We start from the raw sequence: 25,129 nt of genomic DNA, 5'->3' as shown, positions 1-25,129 counted from the left end.
CACTACTGTGAAGGCTGAGGCCCAGGACTCAGACACCGGCTGAATGCAGGGCAGCGAGGCCCTGACCTTCTTCTGGGTCTCCTGTACTGTGTGTCCAGCTTGAGGTGCCCGGGCTCAGCACCCAGTACACTCAAGACCTGCAGGATTAAGATTGGGGCTGGAGCCAGGGGCTCTGGCGAGTGGGCTGGGCACCCTGCCTCTTGGGGCCCCAGCCCAGCTCCTAATCAGACCAAGCAGGCAGGAGGGTGTGGCTGGGCGGGGAGGGTGGTGGCTGGGGCTGGGCCCTTCAGCTCCCCCACCTCATGGGCACCCGGTGCCAAGCCTCCCGCACTACTTCCCGGTGGCTGAGGTAAGGGAGCGGTAAAGGAGGGTGGTCCGCCCTGAGGGCAGCCCACATCCTGGTCCTCGGCCTCTGGATGGGGCTTCTGAGAAGAGCCAGAGATTGTTGCTGCAGTTTGGGGAGGGGCCCCCGTGCAGGGATCAATAAACAGCCGTGCCTGGTGTTGCTGGTGTAAGGCCCCTATGCAGAGACCGAATGAGGGGGGACGGGGACCCACGGGACAGACAAAGGACACAAGGGACAGACAAGGATACGGAGCGGTCGGGGTGCGGAGAGCCGGGGACGCGGGACAAGTGCCGCGCGGGGCGGAACGCTGCGCTCGCGGAACGCCGGGGCGGGGCGTGCTGGGGCGGCCGGGGCGCCTTCGGGGCCGGACCGTTGCGCGGCAACGCGCGGGGCGGGCGGAAGTGGGGCTGGGGGCTGCGCGCGCCGGTGTCCCGCGCCCCGTCCCGCCGCGCCCCGTCCCGCCGCGCCCCGGTGAGCTCGCGCCGCCCGGCCCCGCCTCGCAGCCGGCCCCGCATCGATCGGCCGCGCTTTCATCCCGCTGCTGCAGGCGGCAGCTCTGCTTCGCGCGGGGCTTTGTAGACGCCGCCCGCTGCGCCTTCCCCGCACACACGGGCCTTCGCGCGCCCCTGGGAGCGGCCAGGAAGGCCGGCCGGGCAGATGGACGGCCGGGGGCTGTTCCGAGTCCCGAGCCGAGCCTTCTCGGGGCACAGGCGCTGCTGCAGCGTCTCTCCCGGCCCAGCCCCCTTGCCCTGTCCCCTACCCCCGTGCAGCCGCCTGCCCGGAGACCCAGGTTCCCCGCGAGGCCCGTCCCCCTCCCTGGGTATGAGGTGCCAGGTGCTGGTGGGCTTTGGAGGGGTGCGTCCCGAGGCAGGTGTGGGCCCCTTGCCCAGTGCAGCCGGAGTGGTGCAGGCAGAGACCCTCAGCAGGGGACAGGCTGGGAGTTCCCAGAAGTCAGCAGCGTTCTGTGTCCCGAGTGGACAGGACCTGGGGAGTGGCTGGGGGCGCAGAGAACGAGGGCCAGCCGGGCTCAGGGTGCCACAGTGCAATGGCTGCTCCTACCCAACTCATTGTTTGCCAGCCTAGTCTTGAGTGAATGAGGGTTTGTTGGGGGTTTAAGCGTGCCTTCCTTGGTCAAGTGGACGGAGTTCTTCCCTGCACATCACACATTTCTCTGGTCGGGTTGCTGAGAGCTGATGAAAGGATAGTTCAGCCGCAGGCAGCTATGTGGGTGCTGGCCAGCCTGTTCTTGCTACTGCTCAGAAGCGGGTGAGGGTGGGTGGAACAGCTCAGCCTGCTGTGCTTGCCACAGCTCGTGTGCTGCGGCTCCGTGGACACGTCCATGGGGTTGTGTGCCACAGCCTGCAGCCCTGGGGCGGAGGGGAGGGCAGGGGGGAGACAGGACAGCATGCAGCAACTGAGCTGGCCCCTTTCTTGCAGCGTCCCCAGCATGGTGCTCAAGGCCTTTTTCCCCACCTGCTGCGCGTCCGTGGACAGTGGGCTGCTGGTGGGGCGCTGGGTCCCGGAGCAGAGCAGCGCCGTGGTGCTGGCGGTGGTGCACTTCCCCTTCATCCCTGTGCAGGTGAAGGAGCTCCTGGCCCAGGTGCAGCAGGCCAGCCGGCTGGGCGTGACCGTGCTGGGGACCTGGTGCCACCACCGGCAGGAAACTGAGGAGAGCCTCGGCCACTTCCTGGAGGGCCTGGGCACAATCTTCTCCCATGAGCCCTGGCTCCAGCTGTGCCGGGAGAGGGGCAGCAGGTTCTGGAGCTGCAAGGCCACCCGCTGGCAGGCTCCTGCTGCCCACAGTGTCCCCGCGGAGGACCAGGTCCTGCTTGTCTTTTATGACCAGCGCAAAGTGCTGCAGGCCCAGCTCCACCCGCCTGTGGCCCTGCCCCACCAGCAGGCTGGCGATGCCACGGCCAGTGCTGAGGGCCTGGCCACTGTGTTTGACACAGTGGCGCGCAGCACCCTGCTCTTCCGCAGCGACCGCTTTGACGAAGGTCCTGTGCGACTGAGCCACTGGCAGTCAGACGGTGTGGAGGGCAGCATCCTCGTGGAGCTGGCCAAGCAGGCCTCAGGGCCCGTCTGCCTGCTCATGGCCTATCTGCTCTCACTCTTGTCTGCACTCAGCGCCTGCAGGTAAGTGCTGGCTCTGCCCTGAGCACACCTGCTGCTGCCTGGGGGGCATTGCTCCCCCACCTGCAGTCCCATCCGTCACTCATGTGGACGCCCCACGGCGTGGCCCTGTCCTCCCAGCCAGCTGCTGTGATGGGGAGCTGGGGGCTATCTGGCCCTGCCTGCTCTCTGGGTCAGGGGCTCAGCAGCATCTCCCAGGAGCCCTTAGGTGGTCCTGGGACCCGAGAGAAGGACGTGAGGGCTCCCACCTCCCTGCAGTGCAGGTGGTCTGGGAGCGCAGAGGGCAGAGGTTCAAAGTCCTTGATGTCCTTTCTGAGGGCCCACACCAGGCAGTGCTCGGTACCTGCTCCTGGCTCTGCACTCGGGACTCACTGCTGGCAGAATCGGGAGAGCCAACCCTGGTTGGCCTTATGCAAGGCACGCACCCTCCCTGCTAGCCTACACTCTGCCTGGTCCTGTCCTTTTTGTTATTCTTTGGCCGCATCTGGCAGTGCTTGGCTACTGCTGCGCTCTCACCCCTGTTTTGGGGAACCCAGATCTCTTGCCTGTGAGGCCTGTGCTCAGTCCGCTTTCTGGGCTGAGAGGCCTGTGGAGCGTGTGTGGGTTGTCGGCTGCTGGAGGGACCAGCTTTGGGGTGTCCCTGGGCTGCCCTGAGAGATGCCATGTGGCAGGGTTCTGTAAGGGGAGGAGCTTTCCTGCACTTTGGAGCTAGAGAGAAGGCAGTGGGCTGGACACAGCTCAACCCCAGTGTCCCACGGTCCTTCAGCCCCTAATGGGAGTAACCCTTTAGTCCCCCATCCAAGTGCACTTCTGGGTGCGACCATTTTGCCAGGTCCTTTGATCCTGTGACCCTCGGCGCATAAGGAGCCTAGAGGACACCTCTCCCCAGGCCCCTGGCAGCTGGGCGGCGCTTCCTGCCCACTGGGGTGCAGTCCTGACACGGCTTTGGCTGCATGGTCCTAAGGTCCTGAACACACACGGCCTTCTTGCCCCTGTCCTGTGGGCCCCGGAAAGGGAGGAGCTGCTCTGGCTTCCTGGGAGCATGGCACCTCCCACCCTTCTCTGCGCTGTGTAGGTTGCTCCAGTCGTGGCCCCTGACATTCATCTGGAGCAAGCTATCCACATGCGAGCAGCTCAGACACCGCCTCGACCACCTCAGGCTGGTCTTCAGCACGCAGAAGGCCAAGGACCCTGCACAGCTGATGAGGTGTGGGCCTGCCCTGGCTTCCTCCCAGTGGCCACTGCTGCCCTGGCCAGGTGCCTTCATGCCCACTTGACTCTCCTTCTAGGAAGGCCAACACGCTTGTGTCCCTGCTCCTCGACCTGGCCCTTGGCCTCGTGCTACTGCTCTGGTTGCACAGGAAGGACCACATTGGGCAGCTGGCGGATGCCCTCGTCCCTGTGGCTGATGTGAGTGACGGGTGGGGACCTGTTCGGGCCTAAGCCACTTCCCCACCACCACACCCTGCCTGAACCTAGACGAGACTTGGCGGCCAGCTGTGGCACAGGCTCTGACCTGAGGCTGCTCTCCCACCTGCACTGCTGGGCTGCCTGGCACACTCCCTGCTTGTTCCCTTGGCTCTCTGGGTAAACCCTGGACCTCGCGGCAGCCACAGAGGACCCAAGGCCCAGTCCTCCCGCTCCTGTGCTGGTCCCCATCCCCTCCGCTGCCCCTGTGCGACTGACAGCTGCCATCACTGGTGTTAGACACTTGTTTCATGGCGTCGGACTGTCTCAGGCCTCGGGGAGCTGCTGCTAGTGCCTCTCTCCAGCAGGCAGTGGCACAGGTGTGTTGGCTTCTGCTGGATTGGGCTCTGAAGAATGCACCCCTTTGGGGCCTCTCCCGTACCCTGGCCATCTTTTGCCTGCCTTTCAGAAATATAAATATTCAATTTTAAAATACATTTAAAAAAATCGCTCAGAAATACAAATATTTAATTTAGATGCGGGGGCTGATTCTTGCTGCTGTGCCTTTCTGTGACTCTCAGACTGCCGCAGGGCCCAGGTGGGTAGGTGGCAGCTCCAGCAGCCCAGTTCTGGACATAGCCCCTCCCTCATTCAGGTGCCTGTTCCTGAGAGACACCCCCCACTCCATTTCCTCATTTTGGGTCCCCATCTGCTCTCCCTGGGGTCTCCCCAGACCTGCCTGCTGGACTGGGGACAATGTGTAACTGAGGGTCACAGAACACTGACCCTCCCAGGTTCACTGAAGTGCTTTGCACCCTGCTTGCAACTGGGTCACTCCCACACACAGAGGGTGGTATGGTGGGGGTCCTGGGCAGAGGGCAGTGGATACCCTCCAAGGTCTTGGAGAGCAGGCTCTACCCCATATGTGGGAGCCTGGCCCAAGGGACCTGGAGGCCAGTGGCCGGGAGGCAGGGTGAGGAAAGGGATGTGCTTGTTCTGGCGGCGTCAGCCCACGGTGCCCCGAGTCCCACAACTCTAGAACAGGTGTCGCTGACCCTGAGGGCACTGCTCCTTTGGTGGCTAGCCTGCTGAGCAGCTGGGGCAGCTGGGGCCCACCTCCCGTGTGCTTGCAGCATGTGTCTGAGGAGCTGCAACAGCTGCTGCAGTGGCTGATGGGCGCGCCCGCCGGGCTCAAGATGAACCGTGCCCTGGACCAGGTGCTTGGCCGCTTCTTCTTGTACCACATCCACCTGTGGATCAGTGAGTGCACCCCCTCCCCCTGCACGCCAGCCCTTACAGTCTGCGGCTCCCGTCCAGTGATGGCCAGCCGTCTGTCTGGCAGTCCTAGTTTCTGGAAGCCATGGCAGGGGCTGAGGGAGCTACACTCAGAGCTGACCTCGCCGTCCCACCAGGCTATATCCACCTCATGTCCCCCTTCATTGAGTGCATTCTGTGGCACGTGGGCCTGTCTGCCTGCCTGGGACTGACTGTCGCCCTGTCCATCCTGTCGGACATCCTGGCCCTACTCACCTTCCACATCTACTGTTTCTACGTCTATGGAGCCAGGTGCGTGCCCCCTCTCAGTGCGTGTGGTGTGTGGGTGCCCACCATGCCATACGTGCTTTGCCCCAGCCGTGTCCTGCCGCAGGCTCTACTGCCTGAAGATCTATGGGCTGTCCTCACTCTGGCGTCTGTTCCGGGGGAAGAAGTGGAATGTGCTTCGCCAGCGGGTGGACTCCTGCTCCTATGACTTGGACCAGGTGACCAGGGTGACTGGGGGACCCGATGACCAGGGTGCTGGGGCCTGGTAGGAAGCGCTGGGCAGTGGCATTCAGGTGACCCTGCCAGAAGCCTGAGGGACCCCCAAGGTGGTGTCTGCTGATGAGCTCTCGTGGGCGGGACTGTTCTGATGCCACCACCCCCCAGCTGTTCATCGGGACGCTGCTATTCACCATCCTGATCTTCCTGCTACCTACCACGGCCCTTTACTACTTGGTGTTCACCCTGGTGAGTGAGGACCACACCCGGGCCTGGCAGCAGATGTTCCCTGCGCTCTGTCAGCTGCTATTCTGGGTTGGGGGTTCAAGGGCAGGACCAGGAGTGCTTCTCCCCTACTGCCCCTGCTTCTGCTGGTCCCAGGTTGGGGTGAGCCCTGGGTCCTTGTGCTATGCTCTTGGGCACTCTGGTGGGGCCATGGCCATGGTCCCAGCCCTGATCCCTGTCTGGGCTGCAGCTCCGGCTCCTGGTGGTCACCGTGCAGGGCCTCATCCACCTGCTCGTGGATCTCATCAACTCACTGCCATTGTTCGCACTAGGCCTTCGGCTCTGCCGGCCCTACAGGCTTGCGGGTAGGTGCAGGCAAGGTGGTGTCTCTGGGAGCAGTGAGGTGCTGGGCTGACAGGAGGGAGGACAGATCCCTGTCCCCTTAGTGAAGGGGTCGCCTGGGGCCATGCCCACAACACAGTGAGGCAACGGGGCCTTTCTTGCCCGGCCAGACAGGGGCTCGGAGGCAGCTCACAACTGTGCTGCTGGTGCCCAGATGGGCCCTGGAACTCACCTCCTATTGCTGTGGGGGTCAGTGCTGCTCCCTTGGCCGGCCTGATGCCTTTGGTGCAGATGTGTGCCTTTGTCTAGTCCAGTGGTGCTGAAGTCGGAGGGAAATCGCTGGCAATTCTCAGCACTGCCCCCACCAACTCCACCCAGGTGTCTCCACGGGGCGGGCACAGTGAGGAGGCAGCGGGAGCTCCAGGACTAGAACTGCAGTCGGAGTCTTTCTAAGCCCAGGCCAGGCACCCCCACCCCTTCTCTCCTGGCTGTCAAGCCCAGCTCCGCGCCTGCTTCCCACATGAAAGACTGCCCCGCTCCCGCCCTCGCTCCTCCTCACCGAGCTTGCCCTGGGCCTTTCATCAATTGATAATTAGCTCCTGCTTTTTTCAAGAACTCTGTCTTGGGAGTGCCCAGGCTCGGGAGCCTGAACTGCAGGCTGGTCTGTGGGTTCCTGGGCTGGCCGCCCTGGAAGTCACTAAGACACCTGGGTCACAGGGGCGCTGCAGCAGGCATCCTGAGAGCCCCACGTGTGGTGTAGCCTCACCGTGCCCCCCCACAGCAGTGGGTGGGAGCCAGAATAGCCCTCTGTTCCACTCTTGTCTCCTGTCTCCTCACAGCTGGTGTGAAGTTCCGGGTCCTAGAGCGCGAGGCTGGAAGGCCCCTCCGCCTCCTGATGCAGGTGAGAGGCCCAGGGGTCAGGTGCAAGCTGCTCCCCCCATCCCCTCTGCCCAGAACCTGAATGAGGAGTGGGGCTGGGGGCTGGGGGGGACTCATGGACTAACAGATCAGGCAGCGGAAGCTGGACCCCTGGCTGGCCTGGAGGATCGGCATGCTGAGGGTCTCATAGTGGAGGCCCAGCAGAGCCTCCAGGGCTAATCCTGACGGTCATCCCCACCTGTGCTTCCAGATCAACCCTTTGGCCTACAGCCATGTGGTACGCACCTACCGCCTCCCTGGCTCAGGCTGTCCCCCGCAGCACTCCTGGGGCTCCTTGTGCAGCAAGCTGTTCTTCGGGGAGCTCATCTACCCCTGGAGGCAGAGGGGGGCCAAGCAGGACTGAGGACCCACCTGTGGCCTGGGGCACTTGTGCTTGCCTCCGTCTCTGTCCCGCTGGGGCCTGTCTCCTGGTTCAGAGGGATGCTGGGGTGCTGAGTAGAGGAGCAGGAACCTTACAACAGCCCCTGGCACAGCCCCGGTGCTGCCTGCTGGGACTCCTGTAGGCCTCCTGTGGCTCCCTGGAGCTGGCTCTGGGGAGGAGTCTGCCAGTAGCCAAGCCCCACAGGAACAGGCTCTCCTGGGGCCTGCACTTGGCTTCTGAAGGTGGGTGGGGTGGCCCTTCCACCACAGGTTTGCCAACTTCTGCTGTGTCCCGGGCTGTAGTGGGGGGCCAGGACACACTGCCAACCCACATTTTCCTGCAGTAACAATAAAGCTCCCCTGTGTGTAAAGTGCATGCTCTGGGTTCTGCCTTGTTGCTGCCTCCCGCCTTCTTGTCCTGGTTTGTCTGGGGTAACCTGCTTCCTCGTTTTCCTGGAGAAGACCCCATCCCTGAAGGTGTCCCTGAGGGTGGAACAGCAGGGCCTCTATTTTTGGCCTGGTCCTGGCTCTGGCTGGGGGATACTGCCAGCTCTGGGGGCAAGGTTGGCTGACTAGTCCCCCCGTCACCCAAGGCTCTCCAGGCAGTACCTATGGTTCTGGTCGCCTCCATCAGAGGGTCCTGCTAGGCGGGACTAAGCCATGCAGCTGGTAGAGAACAGCCCCTGTCACCAGATGCCGCCACCTGGACACAGTGCAGGGCCCCCACACCTCTGCCCTGGTTCTATGTGTGTCCTGCAGCACCTTGGGACCTTCATCCTGCCTCTGGGGATCCTGCTGCAGGCATGGTGGTTTGCTTCTTGACCTGGCCCTCTGCATGGTGGTTCATGTTGCCCTCTCCAGGACCGCACTGCCTGCCTGCCTGGCTCCAAGGCCCAGCCCAGACCCAGCACCAGAGGTGGCCCAAGAGACACAGGTCACCTTAGCCACCAGAAGAGGTCACTTACCCACCCCTCTCCCTTCTCCCTGCATCTGGGTTCCTGCTTTTTGATGGCAGTCTGTCCTCACTCTAGGCTCACTGCCCTAGGTGCTGAGAAAGGCCACCCACAGAGAACTACACTAGCTCACTTGGAGCTCAGCCTGGGGGCTTATCGGAGGACACCCAGCAGTGCTGTGTCTAGCTCCCTCTTGTCTCCCCTCAGCATCACCGCGAGCACAGTGTCTCCCTTCCACCTGGTAACATATTTGTTGTTTTCATGTCAATAACTTTTTCTGAACCATTTTATCATCAGTTCTTTTTTTTTTTTCCTTTTTGGGTCACACCTGGCGATGCTCAGGGGTTACTCCTGGCTTTGCACTCAGGAATCATCCCTGGCGGTGCTCAGGGGACCCTATGGGATGCTGGGAATTGAACCTGGGTCGGCCGCGTGCAAGGCAAACGCCCTACCCGCTGTGCTATTGCTCCAGCCCCATTTTATCATCAGTTCTAAAAATACACTGGATCTCTGTGAAGTGGCCTGAGTAGGGCTACACGATGGAGTGTCCCAGCAGTTTGTGGCAGCCTCTTGGCCCTGTTGGCATGCACCTCCCCCCACTGCAAGGCCAGGTGTGTCCCAAAGACCCATAAACATACAGGGCCCAGGGTCCAGGGCCGAGCTGTGCACTAATGGAGTCCTGATCTGGGCTGCAAATTCTCCGACACTTGGGGGTCCCCCAACCCTCGTGACCTTCATTCTTGCCCAGGACACCGGGGACAGCGCAAGACTGCTGTCAGGCCTTGGAGGCCTGCAAGTGTCCGCAGGTTCTGGGTTCTCAGGGCTCTAAGGGCAAGGGGGTGGGGCATCACCTACAGAGCCCGTTGGATCCATTGCAGTCGTGCTTGCAGGAGGGCGCCTCCAAACCTGTCATCCACCTGGTCCCCCAGTCATCTGGACCCGGTTCATCTCCGGCCCGCCCACCTCACCTGGGTCCCCGCACCTCCGACGCAGAGCGGAAGCCCAGCCTCTCCACCTCCTAGAGTCTCGCCACCCTTGACCCCACCGCCGCCTCTAAGGTGGGTCAAGGGTTGGTGCTCCAGGACCCAAGCCGCGTCACCATTCCCAGGGGAACGTCTACATCCTGCCTATATCCGCGGCAAGGAAAGGGGCGTATGCAAACAACCCGGCTCCAAGCTCCTGATTGGTGAGCGCTTAGGAAAAGGGCTGGCGTACAGGCGGGTGGGCGTGCCCAAAGGGTCGTGATCGAAGTACAGACGGCCCAATAATTCCAGGAGGATTAAGCGTTGGCCAATCGTGACGGGGAGGGGCGGGAGTAGGCTGTAGTGGGAGGGGTTTGCAGTGACTCCTGGACGCTTTGAAGGAATGGGTGGGGTGGGTTCTGACGGACACGATGGTGGACCAGTGGTTCCGGGAAACGCGGGAGGCGACCGGCCAATGGCGACGGCAATGAGGCGTGAGACCGGAATCTCCGCAACGCTGTGTGGGAAGTCGTGAGGGCAGGACGACCGTAATCGACGTGTGTACCGACCAATGGACGTAGGAAAGGTGCCGGCGAACACCCAATGGTAACCGTGAGAAGGCGGGCCGGGCGGCGATGGGGCGGGGCAGCTGGGGCTTCGCGGCGCTGTGTGGGAAACGGTGGAGGCGGAGAGGCCGTGACGGACGTGCCCCTGAGCCAATGGGCCTAGAAGGGAGGCTGTGGGCGGCCAATGGCCGCGCGGGGGGCCGGGGGCGTACGGCGGGGCTGCGCGGCGCGGTGCGGGAAGCGGCGGGGCTGCGGCGGCGGCCGCGCTAAGGTGAGCGAGGCCGGGCGAGAAGAGGCGAGAAGAAGTGAGGCCCCGTCGAGGCGGGCGGGAGCGAGACGGCGGCGCGGGGGCGCGCGCGGCGGCAGGGCTGACCCGCGCCCCCGCAGGTGTGTGGCCCGGCGGCGGCGGCGCGCGGGCGGCGGGCTCGGGCCGAGGCATGCGGGCGCGGCCCGCGCGCGCCTGAAGCATGGGGACGCAGGGCAGCCCGGTCAAGAGCTACGACTACCTGCTCAAGTTCCTGCTGGTGGGCGACAGCGACGTGGGCAAGGGCGAGATCCTCGAGAGCCTGCAGGACGGCGCGGCCGAGTCGCCGTACGCCTACAGCAACGGTGAGCGGGGGCGCGTGCGGGCGGCGCGCGGCGGCGAGTGCGGGGCCCGAGCCCGGCGGCCGCGGCGGCCTTTGTTGTGGGCGGCGCGTCCCGCGCGCCCGGCCCGGGGTCGCGGCGGCGACGGTCGCGGGTGTCCCGCCGCGCGGCGCGGGGCGGTGCGGACTGGCCGCGAGTGTCTGGCGCGGGCTCGGGGACGGGGTGCTCGGCTTTCTGCCCGGCCGGCCGCGCCGTCTGGTGAGGGGTCCTCGTCGTGTTCTCGGCCCGTCTGCGCCGGCGGGGCCGTCCGCCAGGGCACCGTCAGGCCAGGCGTGCGGGGAGGCACCTGCCGCGCCTGAGTCACCTCACCGGGCGGGAGTGTGGTGCCGTCCCGACTCTGAGCCTCACCGGGCGGGAGTGTGGCGATGTCCCGGCACTGACCCTCACCGGGCCTGAGTGTGTGGTGATGTCCCGACTCTGACCCTCACCGGGCGGGAGTGTGTGGTGATGTCCCGACTCTGACCCTCACCGGGCGGGAGTGTGTGGTGATGTCCCGGCACTGACCCTCACCGGGCCTGAGTGTGTGGCGATGTCCCGGCACTGACCCTCACCGGGCCTGAGTGTGTGGTGATGTCCCGACTCTGAGCCTCACCGGGCCGGAGTGTGGCGATGTCCCGGCACTGACCCTCACCGGGCCTGAGTGTGTGGTGCCGTCCCGACTCTGACACTCTCTGGGTCGGGGCTTGTGGTGATGTCCTGACTCTGTGTGTGTGTGTGTGTGTTCACTCTGATCCTTACTCTGACCCTCACTGGGTCGGGGCTTGTGGTGATGTCCTGACTCTGTGTGTGTGTGTGTGTGTGTGTGTGTGTGTGTGTGCGCGCGCGCGCGCTCTGATCCTTAGGGGGGGGGGGGGATTGTGTGGTGCCGCCCTGACTCTGACCCTCTGAGACCCTCCTGGCTGTGGGAGTGTGTGGTGATGTCTGGAATCAAGACTCTCCCTAGTGCAGGAGTAGGTGGTGCTATCCCAACTTTATCCCAACTTGAAACCCTCTTGACTATGGGCGTGTGTGGTGCCATCCTGACTCTGGAGACCCTCACTGGGTATGGGAGTGGGTGGATCTGTCCTGACTTTTGCCACCTCTCTAGTCAGGAACCCTGAAACCTTGCGAACCTGTGATTTGTGATCATACCGGTGGGAGCCCCCTGTGGGCTCTTTGGAAACTTCCTTTCATGAGACCCTTCTTTCTCCAGGAGGGTTTGTATTTTCTCAGGGTCAGCGCAGGGCACTGCATGGATGTCCCCTGGCCATCTCTGGGGAATGGTGCTTCAGAGTGACAGACTCTGTGCTGAGCAGACTGCAGGAGCGGTGCAGGTGCTTTGTGAGTTTTGCCAGAACGGACTCCTCAGACCCTGTGTCCCTGCTGACTTGGGCCTCGTGTAGATGTAGCCCAGAACCCAGCAGGCACCCTGTGCTCTGGCTTCACCCCGGTGGTAAGTGTCCTGTTCAAGGCAGCTTCCGCTTCTGTGCCTTGCTCCTGTGAACCCTGATGTCAAGGGTTGGGTGACGACAGGAAGCACTGAAGGTATGTGCTCACCTGGGGAGACTTGAGGGCAGGTCAGAAAGAAAGAATGAGTCTGTGGACAGGAGCCCTCTCTCCATCTGCTGCCTAGTGGACAGTCCATGCACATCCTTTGAGTCTGGGCATGGGGGACTGGAGTGCAGTGGTTAGGGCTGTGCAAGATGTCCTGGCATGCGTGTCTGGGCCCTGGGAGAAGGCTGGGTTCTCTGCCCCAGGTATAACCTGCTCCATCTTCTTGGATTCTCACTGATAATCTTAGAGAGTTATCATGGAACAGGAAAACTTGTTTCTTGGTTTGGGGCCACACCTAGTGGTGCTCTGGGCTTCTTCCTGATTCTGCGCTCAGGGATCACTCCTGGCAGTGCTCAGGAGACCTTATGGGATGCCTGAGATCGAACCCTCTGTGACCAAGTGAAAGGCAAGCACACTGCCCGCTATATTGTCACTCTGGCCCTAGCAGGATTGGGGTGATGGCGAATCTCCCATACACTATTCAGGGCCTTCAGGGGCCGCTCCCAGCTCTACTTGGACAGTTGGACTGAATGGCTCAATGCCAAGGCTTGTGGGTGCTCAGTGCAGTGCCTTGCGGTGCTAGGATGGAAGTAGGGTCCCTTTTTTTGCAGTGCCTTGACCCTGTGCCCATCTCTGACCCAAGGAAGTGGTCAACCCCCAGGGAACCCACAAGTGCCTCTTTGCTCCCTCAGCTGGCATCTCCAGTGTTGGCATTGCTGGTGCCTTGTCGGCTCTTTGTCCCCAACAGACCAGGCACCTGCACCCAGAGAAGCTAACCAGTTGTTCCCAAGGAATGAGCTGCGCTGTGGTTCGTGTGTCCCCATGTTCCTCGTGGTGGTAACTGCCATGCATTTTTTTTTTTTGCTTTTTTTTTTTGGCGGGGGGGTCATACCCGGCGATGCACAGGGGTTACTCCTGGCTCTGCACTCAGGAATTACTCCTGGCGGTGCTCAGGGGACCATATGGGATGCTGGGAATTGAACCCGGGTCAGCCTCGTGCAAGGCAAACACCCTACCCGCTGTGCTATTGCTCCAGCCCCTGCCATGCATATTCTTTTTGTGCCAGTTTACATGAGCATCTGGGTTGCACCTGCTTTCTCAGGTAATTTATTGGGGGCTATTTTCTCAGCTGGGCAGGATGTACTGGCCTGGGGTCACCAGCCCACTTAACAGATATGATCACTGAGAACCTGGTCCCTGAGCTTGGACTGGCGCTGCTTTCCAGGCTTCCTCCTCTATCGGTGGCTGTTAAAACAGGATCCCAGCACTGTGAGTGGTGGGGTGCAGCAGCCTCAAGTGTGTCTCTCATGGCATCTCTCCTGCCCGGTAGGCTTCCTGGGTGCTGTGCCTGTGTATCTTTATGTGTCTGAGAAGCTCCTCTCCTTCCTCCCTGCACTTTCCTGCCCCTTTGGCTCCTTCTGTTTTGTTTTGTTTTTGGGTCACAGCAGTGCTCAGGACTTATTCCTGGCTCTGCACTCAGGGATTACTCCTGGAGGGCTCTGGGGACTATATGGGGTTTAGCCACGTGTAAGGCAAATGCTGTGTCCAGCAGAGAGCTCCCACAGACCAGGGGAGCAAATCAAGGTTTCCAGCGAAGTTTCTTGGAAGCCACCAGAAGCCACACATAGACTGAATGTGCATTTGGAGGTCCCGAGCCCAGGACTGGTGCCAGAGTGATAGCGCAATGGGTAGGCTATTTGCCTTGCAGTGGCTGACCCGGGTTCCATCCCAGCATCCCATACGGTCCTACCAGGAGTAATTCCTGAGTGCAGAACTAGGAGTAACCCTGAGTATCGCTGGATGTGACCCCCCACACACACACCCCAGTAAAAAAAAGGGACTCCTGGAGGACAGGGTTTAGATGGGCTGTTCCTTGCTCATATCCTATGTGGGACCTTTCCGTCAGCCAGCCACAGTGCACTGTAGAGAGGAGGCCGTAGACTGGGGGTGTTGCAGGACATTGCCGTCTGTGGAAATGTGATGTGGACAGTTAAGGGAATAGAACCATGTTCTCAGAAGGAGACTGAGCGGGCTGGACGAGCAGCGGGAAGGATACTGTGGGCACTTCCTCTCTTGCTCTCATTGGATTGTGTTCAGTCGTGAGTGATAATGTGGGTCCTCAAAGAACTAGTACCTGAGCCTGTGGTGGGTTCATGGCAGGCCTGTGGGGAGTGCTGAAGATGTGCTGTTCCTGGTTGAGTGACATGTCTTGGAGGTGTGTTGTGTTGTGGGTTCCGTCGACCTGATCATTGTTCAGTCAAGAGTTTGGAGAAAGGGGCCAGAGCAATAGTACAGCAGATAGGGTGTTTGTCTTGCACACGGCCGACTGGATCAGTCCTGTCATCCCTTGTCCCCCGAGCACTGCCAGCAGTAATTCATGAGTCAGAGCCAGGAGTATCCCTTGAATACCTCTGGGTGTGACCTCAAAAGCCCCTCCCCCCAAAAAAAAAGTTTGGAGAAAGCTGCAGGAAGAAAGCAAGAGGGTTAGGGGACAGCTCAGAGAGGCTCAGGAGCGATTCCGGCCCCAGTTGTGTAGCTACGCCTGGCAGTGCAGAGGGGCCTGGCAGCACAGCCTCTCCAGGTGGGGAGAGACTTAGGAACCTCAGCCCTTTGCTCCTTGGGGCTGAGGTGAACATGGGGTCAGGCCAACTTGCACCTGTGGTCAGGAGTGTCCTGGTCGATGGGGTTGATGGGGCAAAGCTTGAGTGTTTCTTCTGTTCCCATGAGAACTTTTGAGTGAGGTGAACCTGACAGTTGGAAATGGTGGTAACCAGGGACCCAGCAGGAGGACAGTGGGGCACTGGCACCTGAAGTTGTGCCCTGCACAGTGCTGGGTGTGTGCAGAGCAGTTGGGGGAGAGTAGGCCCCAGCAGTCTTGGGGGCCTCATAATGTTCAGTCTGGGGCTGCACTGCTGCCACATGGGCCAAGGGTGGGTGAGTGCTTGCTGGTCGGGTCTATGAGGCTCTTGAGGGAGGGCTGGGCAACAGGGCTGAGAGTTGGCAGGACTGAAGACACTTTGGAAGAACAGTGTGTTCAGGTTTTGTGTGTGCTTAGGTCCAGAGAACCACTGCAGAGGGATTGGGATTGTAAGTAAGTTGCAATGGGGACACTTTGCCAAGGGAGGAGGCATATCCCTGAGTGTGGGTCTCAGTTACACGTAGAAATAGGGTGTGGAACTGGAAAAATAGTACAGCCGAGAAGGGAGTTGACTTGCTTGTGGCCTAGTCAGGCTGTGCGCCCCGCTACACCCCCCCCCCCGCCACATACAGTTCCCCAAGTACCACCAGAAGCGGGCTCTGAGCACAGCAAGGCATGCCCCAATATAGCCAAAGAAATAGGGAGCCCCCATCCTTCAAGAGTCTGTGCACAAGCCCCTCACATGGGGCCCCTGTGGGAGGCATCAAGTGTCCCTGGGTGCTGACACAAGCTCCCAAACTCATGTGCACACCCACTCTTCACATGTGGCTTTTACAGTCTCGAGCGAGCATTGGTCTGCTTTAGGTCCAGAGCAGCCATGTCTAGATGCCTTGCTGAGTGGGAACAACTTGGTGGTGGTGTCATTATTGGGGGTGTTGTCCCAATTCAAGTCACTTGACCAGGATCAGAGGAGAGTCTAATGAAAGACATGGACCACAGCCGACCCAGGTTCGATTCCCAGCATCCCATATGGTCCCCTGAGCACCGCCAGGGGTGGTTCCTGAGTGCAGAGCCAGGAGTAACCTCTGAGCATCGCCAGGTGTGACCCAAAAAGCAAAAAAAAAAAAAAAAAAGAAAAGAAAGAAAGACATGGACCAGAGGCCGGAGAGGCCGTACTGGGTTCAGCTGCTTGTGTTGCATGTGGCTGATCCGTATTCAATTTCCAGCATCGCATATAGTTCCCCAAACCCGCCAGGAATGATCCCTGAGCACACAGCCAGGTGTGGCCCCAATTCCACCACCAAATAAGAAAAAGATATGAACCAGTGTGTAATTATTAGTATACATGGAATGAGGGCTATAGCACATGCTTTGCATGTGGGAGTCCAGGCTTTTTGATCATCAGCACTTTATGGTCCCCCCAGGACCACCAACAACTCAGTGGAAGAGAAACTCAGTGACTTAATTCTCATCACACTCACAGAGGGTTGTATTGGAGACAAGTATGTTAGTGTGGGGGCGTGAGAGTGGGTATAAATGTGTATACGTGTATGTGAAGGGGGGGCATGGTTGTGGTGTGAGTATGGATGTGTGGGAGGGGTTGTGAGGATGTGTGAATGTATGGGTGTATGTGTGTGAGTTGTGTATTTGTGGGGTAATGTGAGGGTGTGTGGAGTGTGTCTGAGTGTGTTTGAGTGTGGTGGGGGTATGTGAGGGTGTGGGTGTATATGAGTGTGTAAGTGTTGGCATGCGGGTGTGGAGTGTGTATGAATGTGAGTGTGAAGTATGGAGGCGTATGGTGGTTTGTGAGTGTGTGTGTGTGTGTGTGTGTGTGTGAGTGTGGGGTGGGGTATGTATGAGTGTGGGAGTGTGGGGTTTTTTTTATTATTATTTTTGGGTTATATCCAGCAATGCACAGGGGTTATTCCTGGTTCTGCACTCAGGAATTACTCCTGGCAGTGTTCAGGGGACCATATGGGATGCTGGGAATCGAACCTGGGTTGGCCACATGCAAGGCAAACACCTTACTCACTGTGCTATAGCTCCAGCCCCGTATGAATGTGTTTGAGTGTTGTGTGGGGTGTTGTGAGAGTGTGGGTATGGGGTGTGTGGGCATTTGTGAGGAGGTGTGGTGAGGAGTGTGTGTTGCTGTCTCTGGGGAATTTGGCAACACAAATCTAGAGCCTTCAAAGGTGTTCCTTTCTGATAGAATGAGGCTCTATTCTAGGCAGTAAGACTGGATCCAGCTAGGGAAGTTGCCCTGGCATCAGCTCAGCTCTGCGAAGGGTATAGCAGGAGGAAGATGGTGTAAAAGTTTATAGGGCGGGATCGTAGTCAAACTTGGAAAAATGGGACTTTACAGGAAGTTATACAAATGCATTTATTTTGGTGTGGAGGCCATACTCCATGGTGCTCTGGGAATACTCACAGTGCCGGGGCTGCTCCGTCCTGAGTTTTTCTGCAGTCCCTGCGGTGGGATTATAAGGCAGGAAGAGATTAAAATAGATTGCTATCAGGTCCCCTCGGAAATGTATTGTGCCATGTAGATGAGGATAGCATTTTGAAGGGTGCTAGGCACCTTCCACTTTCTTCTCCATCTATCACCAGGTGGCTCTACCTTCATCACAGACATGTGCATGCTGCTCCTGGCTGTGGACACTGCTGCACTGTCCTCAGAACACGTGAGGTGTGGCCACCTGAGTGTAGCGGTCCAGTCTGCTCAGCAAAGGGTCTGTTGGGTTGGCAAGATGCTTTGTCTGCCAGAGGCCTGAGTTTGACCTCTGGTACCATGTGTGAATAACACCAAGTACTGCTGGACAAGGCCCAAAATAAGACACCTGCTAGTCAGAAGCCTGGGCAGAGCACCTGCCACACAAGTGTGGGGCTAAGAGTTCAATTCCTGCACCCAAGGGTGATTCCAGCAGTGGCGCCGTGTGTGATCCCCAGACCACAGTACACCACAGCAGATATGTGTGAGCACTGCAGCTGGAGAATGGCCTCTACCACCACAGCTGAAGATGAACAAACACCAAAGTCAAAATGAAATGATGGGCTGGGAGAGGACTCAGGACCCCAGCTCCAAATTGTCTCTGGCACTGCAGGTTCCCCTGAGCTTAACTGAGAGAAGCCCCCCACTGCACAACAAAAACAAAGTAAATAGGCATGTACAGAAGAAAACAGCCTCTACAGGGTCTGGCACTACTCATGGTTCCAGGGGCTAGGGGGCGGGGGGCGGGGGGGAGGCAGTCTCGCATTGTTCCCCAAGGATGAAGAGGGTCAACAGTGTTCCCAGCAGCTTTCCATACCAGCTGAGCCATTTCCATTCCACCAGGAGGATCTGGGAGCTCTATTTGCTCCATATGGTTTTGTTTTTGCTATGCTGGTGGGCACATGCATGCCCTTATACCAGCCACATAGCCTGGCACCCCAGTCATTGTCAGCCATTCCCCAGGGCCCAGTTTTTTTGTTTTGTTTTGTTTTTTATTTTTTTGCTTTTTGGGTCACACCCGGCAATGCACAGGGGTTACTCCTCGCTTTGCACTCAGGAATTACTCTTGTCAATGCTCGGGGGGACCCTATGGGATGCTGGGAACTGAACCCAAGTCAGCCGCGTGCAAGGCAAACGCCCTACCTGCTGTGCTATCACTCCAGCCCCCTAGGGCCCAGTCTTTAGTTCGTGTTCAGTTCTTTTTTTCTGTTTCTCGTTTGTTGTGTGTGCGCCATGCCCTGCTTGGTATTCAGTACTTGGCACTCCTGACAGTGCTCCTCGGACCATGTGGTACAGGGACTCAAGCCCAGACATCTTGCAGGTCGTGCGTGAGCTGTCTCCTTGATCCTATGTTCAGTCTGAGTAATCATAGAAAATGGTGTGCTTTACATGCATGAAGCCTGGATTCCATTCATGGCACCCTGTGGTCCCCTGAGCAGCTCTCTGAATGACTCCCAAGCACAGAGCGCCTGAGGCCCAGAAGATGTGAACCTGACAGTGGTCATGGGAGTAGTTATGGTGATGTACAGGCCCAGGAGACAGCTCAAAGGGTCAGGATGCATGCCTTGCATGTGGTTTGATCCCAGCACCGCATGGCCTCCTGAGCATGACCCTGAGTGGCCCTGGTGGCCCACCACACACCAACAGAGACAGTCCCAGGCTCAGTATTGCCAGAGTAACCACAGGTCTCTGGCAGCACTGAAGAGCCCCACAGATATGAGAGCTGTGACAAGTAGCCGTTGTTTACTTGTGCACATCAGTGAGCCTTTTCTGTCATGATCCTTCAGCTCTGTCAGGGAGCCCTCTTGGTGCCCCTCACCCTCCTAGAGAGAGCAGAGGCCAGGGGCAGCAATGCCAGAAAGTGGGACCATTCTTAGGGACCACCACATTGCTCAGTGTTGCCTCCTGAGTGCCACCCCGGACTGGCCTGCAGAGTGCTGAAGCTCCTTCTCTGTCCCCACCATATGCTGGTGTGAAGCACATTTCCCAGGTGTGGGCACAAGGATGAGGGTGCTTGAGAGCTAGGCAAAGGCCTCACATCTGTGCTGGGCTGCCTGGCACTACTGGGTGGAGCCGCTGATTCTGGGCCTTCCTTGTTTGCTTCCAGACCTTGAGTCTTAGTGACTGTAGTAAGAGCTTCTTCCCTTCCTGACTGCGCAACCTAGCTGTTTGTGGTGGCACCTCACACTGCACTTTGGACATCATGCTTGGTTCCTGAGGAGGCCGAGTGGGTGGAGCTCTGCCAGTGCTGCATCTGGAGTCAGTGAGGGCTCCTTGTAGTCCCTGCCCCTTAGTGAGCTGCCCAGCAGGAAGAACCTGCTGGAGATGGTTTCCTGCCTTATTCTCGGACTAGCCTTTCCAGTTTCAGGTGCTTGGGAAAGGGACTGGAGCTGTAGTACATAGGGCAGGGTGCTTGCCTTGCATGTGGCTGACCTAGGTTCAATCCCCAGCATCCCATATGGACCCCCAGGGGTGATTTCTGAATTCAGAGCCAGGAGTGACCCCTGAACACTGCCAAGTGTGACCCAAGAAAGAAAAAAAATAAGTGAAAGGGAAGTGCTGGAGAGAGAGTACAGTGGACAGGGCACTTGGCTTTGCACATGTCAGGAATGATCACTGAGCAGAGTGGGATTAACCCTCCCCCGCCTAAGTCAGTAGATCATAAGAGGAGCCATCACCGCCATCTTGTTTCATTCTCATCTTTTATTGCTCAGTTTTTATCCTCGCTTTTTTTTTTTATTTTATTGATTCACTGTGAGATATAGTTACAAACTTTCACGTTTGGGTTACAAGCACACAATGATCAAACACCCATCCCTCCACCAGTGCACATTCCCTACCACCCCCACCTTTCCCACCATCCCACTGCCTCCATGGCAAACAATATTCCCCATACTCTCTCTCTACTTTAGGGCATTATGGCACTTTGGGTTTTTAAAAAGTTACAAAGTCATCATGAGAGCCACAGAGATAGGCCAGTGGTTAAGGCGCTTACCTTGGACACATTTGGACTGTTGTGGTGTGGTTGTGGGGAATGCGGATGCACAGATGTGGATGCATCTGAGTCCCTGCTCCCATGTCTCTGAGGACGGACAGACCTGCATGTGTCCTTTCCAGCCCTAGGGTAACTTGGGATTCTTTGAGAATCTGCTGGGCTGGTTTCTTCTGGGCAGCAGCACCATTTCCCATGCCTGTTGGCAGCTCACACTGCCCATCTGTGGAGCTGCATCATGACCCAAGCGGCCTCTTACATGGGTTCATGTTGCCCTGACAAGTGGTCAGCTACGCATCTTTGGTTTGGGGCCACACCTGGCAGTGCTCAGGCTGACTCCTGGCTCTGCACTCAGGGATCACTCCTGGGGGCTCAGAAACCATAAGTAGTGCCTGGGATTGAATCCTGGTCAGTTGAATGCAAGGCAAGTGCCATAACCCTGTCCTGCCTCTCTGACCAGAGATCTTACATGCAAATTGAAGGTAGTGCTCTGTCTCTGTCCCTATAAGCTAATGTTGAAGTCATTTTTGGTTTATTTTTTAAAATGGGGACCAGAGAATACAGGGCTTAAGGCACTTGGCCTAGCTCACTACTCACCTGGGTCTAATTCCCCACACTGCAGATGTGCCCCTGAGAGCCACCAGGTGTGGCCCCACCCTCTACAAACACAACTGTACCCTCCCCCTCTCTCCCTTCCTCCTCTCTTTTCTCCCTCTCTTCTTCTTCTTGCTTCATCTCCCTTCCTTTCTCTCCCTTTCCATATTTCTGTAAAGCTATTTTACTTCCAAAACTATTAAATACATAAGAACCCAGAGAGGGGAATCCCTGAATGTGAACCTCAGCTCCACAGAGCCTTCCAGGGGAGCATTGTTCTGAAAGTCTTCTCACGTGCATCCTGGCACCTGGGAACAGGGCACTTTTGAGAGCAAGATTCTGTGCACCTGAGGAGATTGTGTGGTGCTGGCTGACCTCTAGGAGTGCTGGGCCCCACACCGGCCTTCCTTGGGCAAGAGACCCAGGACCAACCACGCCTTCTGGGAAGGATGATGTAGCTTGCCCAGGTCTCTGTGGCTTTGGGGACCGAGCCTAGTGGGTGGGTCCTGGTGGGCTGAATGTACCAGTCACTTTACACACCTTCTGCTTACTTGCAGGGATTGACTACAAGACCACCACCATCTTGCTGGACGGCCGGCGGGTCAAGCTGGAGCTCTGGTGAGTTGTTATGTGGGTATTGGGGACTGAGCAGCTGAGGGAGCAGAATGTGTTGGTGAGCCAGGAAAACCCTATCTCCATTCCACTCCCAGCCACCATTCAGTGAGGACACTGGCCCCTTCTGGGTTTGTTGCCCTCAGCACCTGCTCCTCCTGTGTTTCAGGGACACATCGGGCCAGGGCCGGTTCTGCACCATCTTCAGATCCTACTCCAGGGGCGCACAGGTAAGGTCTGCTTGAGTTCTCAAGGTGACACATGGTCACTCTGCTGCCAGACTGCTGTGTGCACATGTATGTGTGTATGAGTATGAGTCTGTGAGTATGTGCTCTGTGAGGGAATGTGATGTTCCTGTATGAGTTATGTGCCTCTGGCAGGGCCCAAGAGATGTGCCCTCCACTGTGGACCAGGCCACTGGGAAGGCTTTTTTGTTTGTTTTTGTTTGGGGGCCACACTCAGTGGTGCTCAGGGTCTACTCCTGGCTCTGTGCTCAGGGATCACTCCTGGTGGGCTTGAGGAACATATGGGGTGCTGAGGATTGAACCTGGATCTGCCGAGTGTAAGGTAGCTGCCCGCCCTGCTGTACTAGCTCTCAGGCTCAGAGGCTATTAGATATTTAACAGCTGCTAAGTGTCTGAGGCCCATCTTCCTGGACTGAGGCCTAGTTACGCTTGAATGTGGCAGCTCTTGGCTCGAGCAACAACATCAAGGGTCCCTGAAATCTTAAAGCAGCTGTTGCTTCAGACTGGACAGTGTTTGCTGCCGCAGCTGTGAGATTTGCCCAGTCAAGGTATTCCTCCTTGTGTGCCTTGACTGTGGGCCACACCAGGCAGTGCTCAGGTCTGCTCCTGGCTCTGTGTTCTGGGACTGTATGCCTCTCCCTGCAGCCTCATTCTCATCACAAGATCCAGTGACTGGTACATGCTAAAGCCAGGCCTCAGCCCCATGGCAGCCATTGTCAGGGAATAGGGTTCCAGCTCCTTGTTTTCTTTTGGTCTCACTTGCATTTTTGTCCTCCATCCAGCTGAGTGAGAGGGTGTGGTGGGTTATTGCTGAGGCCTAGGGCCAGTGGAGTCAACCAGAGCTGAGCTCCATGTGGGAACTGCTCTCTATTGGGCCTTTCTCACTGGAAGGGTGAGTCCTTTGGGCTCCCATGCACAGGGATGTCTGTGGCCCCACAGCTGCTGCCAGGAGCTGTCCAGGCCCCTGCATACTTTCTCTGAAGGGTCACAGTGAGACTTTGGCTGCCCCAGGGGGAACGCATGGCCAGGGAGAACCTGCAGAGGGCACCCAAGAACACAAGTGCCAGTCCCAAAGCCCTATGTCCATTTTGCTGGCCATGCAGCCTGGGAGCTGGTGGGACTATGAATAGAGTCCCTTGGACCCCGCTTGAAAGTCCATGGTGGTGACACCTATTCCCCCTGGCAGGGTATCCTGCTGGTATACGACATCACCAACCGCTGGTCCTTTGACGGTATCGACCGCTGGATCAAGGAGATCGATGAGGTAGGGACAACCTATGGGCACCCCCTCCTTGGACCAGTGCCCTCTAGCCCCTGTTGCTGCTCAGCACTTGGCCCAGTTGTGTATTGCCTAACCCTGTCCATACAGCTCCTGCGCCACAGCTGACTCGGGCAGTGCCCTGGGGTCCAGCTCAGGAGTCTGAGTTCCACCTTCTGCCTTCTGGCTTGACCCCATCTGGTCACAGAATGACAGGGCCCTGCCACTTTGGGGAGGGGGGTTCCACATTACTGCTTCTGATGAGTCATGTGCCCCCACAAGCATGCACCTGGGGTCCCCCGGATCCTGGTGGGGAACCGGCTTCACTTGGCCTTCAAACGGCAAGTCCCGACTGAGCAGGCACGCGCCTACGCAGAGAAGAACTGCATGACCTTCTTCGAGGTCAGCCCTCTCTGCAACTTCAATGTGGTGGAGTCCTTCACGGAGCTCTCGCGCATCGTGCTTATGCGCCATGGCATGGAGAAGATCTGGAGGCCCAACCGAGGTGCACGGGGCCGTGGGAGTGGGGCTGTCTGCTCTGTTGCTATTGGAGGGTGGGGGTTGGTCCCTATATGTGTGTGGTTTGGGGGAGAGGGCTGGAGCATTTGGGAACTTTGCAGACCCCTTTCCTGTGCCTGCTCTTGTGCTCTGCTGCTGGGGGCTCAGCCACTTACATCCCACTCCTCTCTACACGCTGCCCTGCCCTCCCACCCGCAGTGTTCAGTCTGCAGGACTTGTGCTGCCGCGCCATCGTTTCCTGCACACCTGTGCATCTCATCGACAAGCTGCCGCTGCCTGTCACCATCAAGAGTCACCTCAAGTCCTTCTCCATGGCCAATGGCATGAATGCTGTCATGATGCATGGCCGCTCCTACTCGTTGGCCAGTGGTGCTGGGGGTGGTGGCAGCAAAGGCAACAGCCTCAAGAGGTCCAAGTCCATCCGGCCTCCACAGAGTCCCCCGCAGAACTGCTCACGGAGCAATTGCAAGATATCCTAGCAGGCAGGTCCTCTGGGATGCACCTTGGCCTGCTGGTCTCAGGGGTGCCACGGGACAGCAGAGGCTCTGCTGCGCAGCCAGAAGCAAGAAGTGCCAGGAGGCAGCTGTGCCTGTGCCGTCCTGACTGCCCAGCATCTGACTGCCGTGGACAGCGCCTTCCTCTCCTGCATGGCCGAGGGGGCAACAGGGAGCAGAGATACACAACTGTGGGAGGCACGCTGGGACATTTGAGAGGGAGGGCAGGACGGCTGCCACAACGGACCTCTGCACTCACGGACCCCCATGGCAGACAGGTGGGCAGGCTCTGGGCAGCCGTTGGGACTGTGTCCAGGTGCCCTCTGTGCAGTGCTGAGAGTCTCGGCTCAGGCAGCTCGCCAGCCCCTGGTTGTGGCATCAGTGAACCCAGCCCGCTCAGCTGTGTCACTTGGAGGCTGCAGAACTGTCTGGACATGTGAATGCCCATTGGGCGAGCACCTATACTTGGCAGCTTCTGTCCCTGACCTGGGAGTGAGCGGCCCAGAGCTGCTTCCTCACATTTCCAAGTGACCACCTAGTTGGCCACAGTGGTGGACACTGAGCCGCTTGAGGACCCAAAGGCCAGCCCTGCGGGAGGCCTGGCCCGGCCACATTGGTGCTGAGCTCTACCTCCTGCCCATGGCCCCATCTTGGGCCAGGTCCCCCTTGCTGCAGGACCCCTGGCAGTGTGCACCCCTCCTGGCACCCCCATCAGCCATGCCACAAGCATGGTGGGGTGGGGCCAAGCAGCTCTCTTTTCTTTGGACTTCAAACCAAATTTCACGAACTCTTGGGCAGCCTGGAGGGTCCCGCGTGCACGTCCCACACTACCTTTGCTGCCGTCAGCTGTGGCAGCTGAGCTTTCCCGACGGTTTCCTTTGTACAGTAAATGTCACTCTGAGATCTGCACGTGTGCTGATGATCAGCTCCGATGTGGCCTAGTGTGGGTGGATGGTGCTGGGTACTGGCTGTTGTGGTGAGAGTCTGCGCTGCATTTCTCGGGACACCAGGAGACAACCCGGAGGGCAGACAGCCTGGGGTGGGGGTGTTGCCACAGCGGGGAGGACCTGGACCTGGTCACGGACACCCCTGCGGGAAAGCCACTCACTGTGGAGGAAGC

The 25,129-nt window shown here is 58.8% G+C and overlaps 2 protein-coding genes across 4 annotated transcripts; both read left to right on the top strand.

Annotated features, from left to right (window-relative positions):
- The first annotated feature begins 715 nt into the window (after window positions 1-715).
- Window positions 716-7,884, top strand: PIGQ (phosphatidylinositol glycan anchor biosynthesis class Q). 2 transcript variants are annotated; one of them, XM_004604217.2, is made up of 11 exons: window positions 716-817; window positions 1,784-2,482; window positions 3,555-3,686; window positions 3,769-3,889; window positions 5,020-5,146; window positions 5,299-5,452; window positions 5,535-5,646; window positions 5,813-5,893; window positions 6,120-6,234; window positions 7,051-7,112; window positions 7,341-7,884. In XM_004604217.2, exons 2-11 carry the CDS (start codon window positions 1,794-1,796, stop codon window positions 7,491-7,493), a joined length of 1,746 nt encoding a protein of 581 aa, XP_004604274.1. In that variant the 5' UTR covers window positions 716-817; window positions 1,784-1,793; the 3' UTR covers window positions 7,494-7,884. The 2 variants fall into 2 exon arrangements, with proteins under 2 accessions (XP_004604274.1, XP_054991176.1); XM_055135201.1 differs by having other exon boundaries at window positions 738-1,166.
- A 2,319-nt stretch (window positions 7,885-10,203) lies between these two features.
- RAB40C (RAB40C, member RAS oncogene family) lies at window positions 10,204-24,918 on the top strand. Of its 2 annotated transcripts, XM_055136956.1 has the most exons (7): window positions 10,204-10,262; window positions 10,379-10,600; window positions 21,439-21,499; window positions 21,663-21,723; window positions 22,925-23,002; window positions 23,279-23,501; window positions 23,714-24,918. In XM_055136956.1, exons 2-7 carry the CDS (start codon window positions 10,459-10,461, stop codon window positions 23,992-23,994), a joined length of 846 nt encoding a protein of 281 aa, XP_054992931.1. In that variant the 5' UTR covers window positions 10,204-10,262; window positions 10,379-10,458; the 3' UTR covers window positions 23,995-24,918. The 2 variants fall into 2 exon arrangements, with proteins under 2 accessions (XP_054992931.1, XP_004604272.1); XM_004604215.2 differs by having other exon boundaries at window positions 10,209-10,600.
- Window positions 24,919-25,129: the final 211 nt, after the last annotated feature.

Source organism: Sorex araneus, chromosome 4 (assembly GCF_027595985.1).
Source record: "Sorex araneus isolate mSorAra2 chromosome 4, mSorAra2.pri, whole genome shotgun sequence".
Lineage (NCBI taxonomy): Eukaryota > Metazoa > Chordata > Mammalia > Eulipotyphla > Soricidae > Sorex > Sorex araneus.
This window is presented reverse-complemented; position numbering and strand designations above follow the sequence as displayed.

Coding starts and splice junctions, on each gene's coding strand:
- RAB40C (XM_055136956.1), top strand. CDS start 10,459: ATGGGGACGCAGGGCAGCCCGGTCAAGAGCTACGACTACCTGCTCAAG. Junction 10,601..21,438: donor GCCGTACGCCTACAGCAACG/GTGAGCGGGGGC, acceptor GCTTACTTGCAG/GGATTGACTACAAGACCACC. Junction 23,003..23,278: donor GGATCAAGGAGATCGATGAG/GTAGGGACAACC, acceptor TGCCCCCACAAG/CATGCACCTGGGGTCCCCCG.
- PIGQ (XM_004604217.2), top strand. CDS start 1,794: ATGGTGCTCAAGGCCTTTTTCCCCACCTGCTGCGCGTCCGTGGACAGT. Junction 5,147..5,298: donor CCACATCCACCTGTGGATCA/GTGAGTGCACCC, acceptor CCGTCCCACCAG/GCTATATCCACCTCATGTCC. Junction 5,894..6,119: donor ACTACTTGGTGTTCACCCTG/GTGAGTGAGGAC, acceptor TCTGGGCTGCAG/CTCCGGCTCCTGGTGGTCAC.